The sequence below is a fragment of the Lolium rigidum genome, chromosome 7 (assembly GCF_022539505.1).
Source record: "Lolium rigidum isolate FL_2022 chromosome 7, APGP_CSIRO_Lrig_0.1, whole genome shotgun sequence".
NCBI lineage: Eukaryota > Viridiplantae > Streptophyta > Magnoliopsida > Poales > Poaceae > Lolium > Lolium rigidum.
The window spans coordinates 5,026,249-5,031,982 of NC_061514.1; the positions used below are offsets into that span (position 1 = coordinate 5,026,249).

At 46.7% G+C, this 5,734-nt stretch overlaps 1 protein-coding gene across 1 annotated transcript; it reads left to right on the forward strand.

The window, feature by feature from the left end:
- The first annotated feature begins 1,807 nt into the window (after positions 1-1,807).
- Positions 1,808-4,645, forward strand: LOC124669797. The gene is made up of 6 exons (XM_047206336.1): positions 1,808-1,902; positions 2,619-2,778; positions 2,868-3,530; positions 3,689-4,133; positions 4,268-4,349; positions 4,433-4,645. Exons 1-6 carry the CDS (start codon positions 1,873-1,875, stop codon positions 4,643-4,645), a joined length of 1,593 nt encoding a protein of 530 aa, XP_047062292.1. The 5' UTR covers positions 1,808-1,872.
- Positions 4,646-5,734: the final 1,089 nt, after the last annotated feature.

The window sequence follows — 5,734 nt, forward strand, 5'->3', positions numbered from 1 at the left end:
CGGGGCGGGAGTGGGGCGGCGGTGCCCAACGGCTAGGCGACGTGCCGCGACGCGATTGGTCCACGTCGGCTAGCCGTTGCCGATTCAAAAAACCCTATAAATACCCCCATATGTTTTCAGCCATTCCACACCTCCACTCTCCATTTCCACTCCACTCTACACCATGTCTTCATCCAGCGAGCGAGTTCGAGCGACGGAGTGGAGGGTGATTTCATCGCCGCATTCCGGCGAGGAGTATGAGGAGGAGATGCAAGCCGAGGAGGTGGTGCCAAGACGTCGGCGCCGCCGAACAGTTCATCGAGCGTGATCGTGTGGGTGCCCACGATCGGCTCTTCGAGGACTACTTCGCCGACGACTGCAACTATCCTCCGAGCTACTTTCGGCGAAGGTATCGGATGAGACGATCCCTCTTCCTGACCATTGTGGCTAGATTGGGTGAATACTCTCCGTATTTCACCCAAAGAGATGATGCTCTCAACCGTGCTGGTTTCTCTCCCTCGCAAAAGTGTACTCGCGGCTTTGCGTCGGTTAGCTTATGGAGCCAGTGCGAGATACAATAGATGAGTGGCTTAAGTTAGCTAGACAAACTTCATCGGATTGTCTAGATAGATTCTGTGAAGGCATCATTGATTGTTACGGGGAGACGTTTTGCCGTCGCCCAGCCGTGGAGGATACTCGGCGGTGCGTTAGCGAAAGCCGAGGAGCGTGGCTTTTCGGGCATGTTAGGGAGCATCGATTGCATGCATTGGCGGTGGAGGAAGCGCCGGTGGCTCATGCTGGCCAATTCACGAGGGAGACATCAAACACCCTACCATAATCTTAGAAGCCGTTGCGTCGTATGATCGTTGGATGCGGCATGCCTTTTTTGGAGTGGCCGGGTCCAACAACGACCTCAATGTACTCGAACCGGTCGCCCTTGTTCACCGATGTGCTTAGGGGAGAAGCACCCGTAGTGAACTTCACGGTGAATGGACACGAGTACAACTATGGTTACTACCTTGCCGACCGGCATCTACCCCTCCTGGCCGGTGTTCATGAAAGGTGTTACTCTTCCACAAAATGAAAAGCGACGAGTGTTCACTTCCGCTCGGTCAGCGCATCGCAAAGATGTCGAGTGTGCCTTTGGAGTGTTGAAGTCTAGGTTCAACATTATAGCAGTTCCGGGACGCTCCTACTCCAGGCGTACTCTTGGATTGATCATGCGTGCATGTGTCATTCTGCACAACATGATCATTGACGATGAGCGTGGACAAAATTTGGACAACATCTATGAGACGAGTTGCTTCAAATGTCGGCCCCGCAATACACCGAAGCATGCACCACCAAGCCTAGCAGCCGGGATTCGGATGGACACCGAAATGAGGGAGTCACCGATGTATACACAGCTCCAGCATGATTTGATGGAGCATGTGTGGGCTAATTCCTAGATTTTATGTAATTTTTTCAGATTTTTATGTAATCTTTTCAGATTTTTATGTAATTTTTGTTATGATGTAATCGGTAACAATTTTAGTTCAATAAAATAATTTTCTTGCATTATTTATATTGTTGTAACGTAAACAAAGATATGCTCATGTTGAAGAGAGAGAAAAGCTGACGTGGAGGAGAGAGAACTAAAGGCTGGCACTATAGCCTGTGCATTGGCACCGTGTGGTGAGAGTGGGGTGAGAGTGGAGTGAGAGTGGGCCAAAAGCTGACGTGGCGGGGCGGGAGGCAGGCGGTGCGTTGGCACCAGCCTTACAGTAGCCAAGTCCCCACCGCTGTAGTGTTCAGTTCTCCCCTCACGCTCCTACCCACCATCCCCTTCTTCTTCCTCCCTCCCTCCCCCCTCACTCACTCTCAGCAGCCGCCCAGGCAGAGGCACACAGAGCAATGGAGTACGAGAGGATACACAAGGTCCAGGTACGAGCTTCCATCCAAGCCACCGCAGTGGCTCGTTCTCATTGCTGTTGTTCTGACGCCTCTGTCTATGCTTCATTTACGCTTCCCTTGATTTGCTTTTCCGGAAACATTTCATTTTTCGGGGTATAGATGTGCTTTTTCCCCTCCAAGTGTGCTGGTAGTCCTCCTTTTTTTTTGTCCTATAAGAAGATTAAAGCTATTCTCTTGCTGAACAATGCCAGAGTTGAGCAATTTGGGGACAAATTGAGCACTTTTTGTTAAGAGTATCAGAAGGTTCATTAGCGGTTTAGAGTTTTCGCTCTTTCGGTATATCCGTTTTATCAATGAAAGGGCAGCTAACAGCATAGTTAAAGTAAGCGTATTGCTAAATATGTGTAGAGAAAACTACCCCTTCTGCATTGATGTAGTGGAAAACTGGAAATCACGAGCGCCCATCCTGAAGAATTCGGCATTTCGTACCATTGACAGGCTAACAGTGGTGATTTCACTACCCCGGTACCCCCGGTCAGGAAATAGTAGAATCAAATGTCTAAAATCTTGCATGACACTGCTACTTTTGAGTACGATAATCTTAACGGTTTACAAAATTCCAAGATTCCTACCTAGAAAGAGCAAAATAGTATAATAATAGAGGTTAATTACCACCTTGAAATCAAGACACTTTAAGTTAATAGTGCCTCCACAGATAAATACTTACCTCTTTGGTGTTCATGCAGGCAGGTGCCCTTTCTCCCACAAAGCTTAGGATGAAGCTCCTGGGAGCCCAAAATCGCGTGAGGGTCATCAGCAACAGCTCAGCGCGGACATCGCCTTCAAAGAGCGTTGAGCCATCACAGGCGCAGAACAGACTGTTAGTTTGTGATGTTCTTGAAGAAGGTACAGACATACTGCTAGCCTATCTATGCTTAACTTACTTTTTTTCCGGATGAAAAAAAATCACACATCCATCTTGGTGTGCAAAACAGTTTCGGACAGCTCTGGTGCCTCCAAATGCCCTGCAGCAGTTGGCAACACTGAAGCTTTAGATAAGGATCCATCAGTGGATAGCTACAAAGTTCAAAACATGCCCAAGAATTCAGCTCACCAACCTGCACCTAGCAGCTCAAGTGTGATACATCCGGTACGAATTGTCGAGGAAGACAGTAATGAGTGTGACAGCGGTCTTGACAATGCTAGTACCAGCAGCTTTGAGTTCCATGGGGGCGAGAAAACGGGGGCGCAGAATCCGACGGCGGGGTATTTCTCTAGACAGGCTTCCTCCAAGTGGAATGACGCGGAGAAATGGATCGTGAACAAGCAAACTGTTCAGCAGAACACCACCAAGGGCGCATCACAGAACCAGAGTGCGTACCAGGTGAATTCTGCTGCACCCAGGGGTGCCATTGTGCCCAAGCATCCAAACCGAGGCGCATTTGCTCGGCCCATTCAGAACATGAAAAGATTCAATCCGGCTTCGTCGGCTTCTCGAAGCATATTGGAGAGGCTGTCTTTTGCTTCACATCAGCCGAAGGTGGTCCGGCATGCAGATATCTGTCCAGTTGAAAGTTCTATTAGTGCCACTGCAGAATATCAGAAGGGAGTAACTCATACCAGCTCAATTGCAATTCAGCCCTGCAATGAACCAGAAGGTAGCTTTCACACTTGTTACTGTATTAGCACTAAAGGAAGCATCTTAATAATAATGCAAGTGATCTGAGCTTGACAGTTAAATTTGTGTGCCTAACTGTCAACTGATATGAATTATTCTCCCGCCAAAAATAAAACTGATATGAGTTATTGCATGCAGCTATTTCTACAGTTCAATCGGTGTCTGTGAGAGATGTGGGCACAGAAATGACCCCAATACCAAGTCAGGACCCTTCAAGAACCGGAACACCACTTGGGTCTATGACACCAAGTCGGAGCCCAAATTGTTCGATACCATCAACTCCAGTAGGAGGACGATCGACAACATCAATAGGAGAAGACAATGCAGATGATGGTCCTTATTTCAACAGAAAAGGTGGCGCAAATGAAATGTCTGAGGATGAAATCAGGCTTAAGGCAAGGAAAGAAATTGCCGCTCTAGGTGTACAACTTGGAAAGATGAACATTGCAACATGGGCTAGCAAAGAGGAGCTAGAATTAGTCTCTGCAACACCGACTATTGCTGATCTCGAGCGGATGAAGAAGGAATATGCAGCTCGTGCGGCAGCATTCGAGGACGCAGAAAATTCTAAGCATACAGCTAGGTATACTGGTCAGACTATCTAATACCTTGTCGTTTCTTCTAGTATTGAGAGCTTGAAAGGGGGATAGAAACATATTTAAATCTTTTGGATGATGAGTTCTGTATCTACTCTGAAATGTATTTTGTACTACTCAGATTCAAGAAGGAAGAGCTGAAGATCGAAGCATGGGAGAGCCGCCAAAGAACAAATGTTGAATTCGAAATGAGGAGACTAGAGGTGCATTTTCAGTCAATTTTGATCACCTGCATAATATCTTCTTTTACTGTACCAACAATTACTGAAATGTTGTTCTGTGACAGGAACGTGCGGAGAAAATGAGAAGCGACGCGATGGCAAAGATGGCTGAAAAGCTCGAGATGGCACGCCGTCTGGCCGAAGAGAAGCGGGCCTCTGCCAACGCCAAGATGAACAAGCAAGCAGCGAGGGCGGTTCAAAAGGCCGATCAGATTCGCGAGACGGGACGAATCCCACGGTCGCATATCCTATGCTGCGGCTGTTTCTGTGAACCTTAGCATATGTTTAGCAACTCCTAGTAGGCTGTTAAATATTGTCGTGAGAAAAATTTAGTTTCCTCGTAAGTTCTGTAGTCAGCATTCCTTGGTTTTAGTATGGAAAAGAGAATGTCTGGCTAGGTAATTCAGGTGTACACATTCTTGAGTGTCTTATATAAATAATTTGAGTGCCTACATTTGTTTGCTCAGTGTGAAATGTGCCAAGTTGTTGTTTTTTGAAGAAAATGTGCTAAGCTGTCCGTCAGTGAATGTGAATCTTCAATCACTAGAATCAAGAAGCACAGTGGGCTGGCCATATGTACAAAAAATCATTTATAAATGACTAATGGATTCATTTGGTTTTCTTTCCTCTCGTGATAAACCAAGTTGCAGGTCATGCCATGTCTGGGATCTACATTGTTGTTTCTGTTACTGTTCACGGGTCTCTTTAGACAGAAACGTTCACGGGTCTCAGAGAGCAGTACATTGGTACATCTCATGACGCAGTGAACAGCAAAACGAATAGCGAATGCCGTGGGTGAAATCGACCAGAGAGAGATGGTTATGGAATAGAAGGACCAACGGGCAGCAGCTGATGATGAATAAAAGGTGCGAGGAAAGTGCTTTCAGTTCGTGAAACCTGAAACAATGGACTGGCTGACTCACTTTGGTGTCAGCAAGGGTTCTAGCTGGTAGCGTGTGTAGCCGTAGTGCCGTACCTTCAGTCTTTATGCAAAGCAGCCCGGTTGTCACTACTCACTGAATCTATCTACAGTTGACATTTCATATCGTGCTTCACCCCTCCGTACTGCAAAAAGAGCCGAAACAAATCATTATTTAGCCTTGCAATATACGGTTGGAATCATGTGGTCATGCTGGTATTTATACGTCGACAATGTGGAGTACTTGACCAGGCAACTGAATGCATGAATATTCACAATAAAAAAAAAAGTGCATCCTTCCTCTGAACATCTAAGTTACAGAATTGCAGAGTCCTGGTATGATTTACAACGGAGAGCCGCGAATAGAACCAAGCTGAACTCCATCCGGCAAGCATTGTGCAGATTCGTACGATGATCAGCAACGACTGATGGACAAGTGACTCTGCAT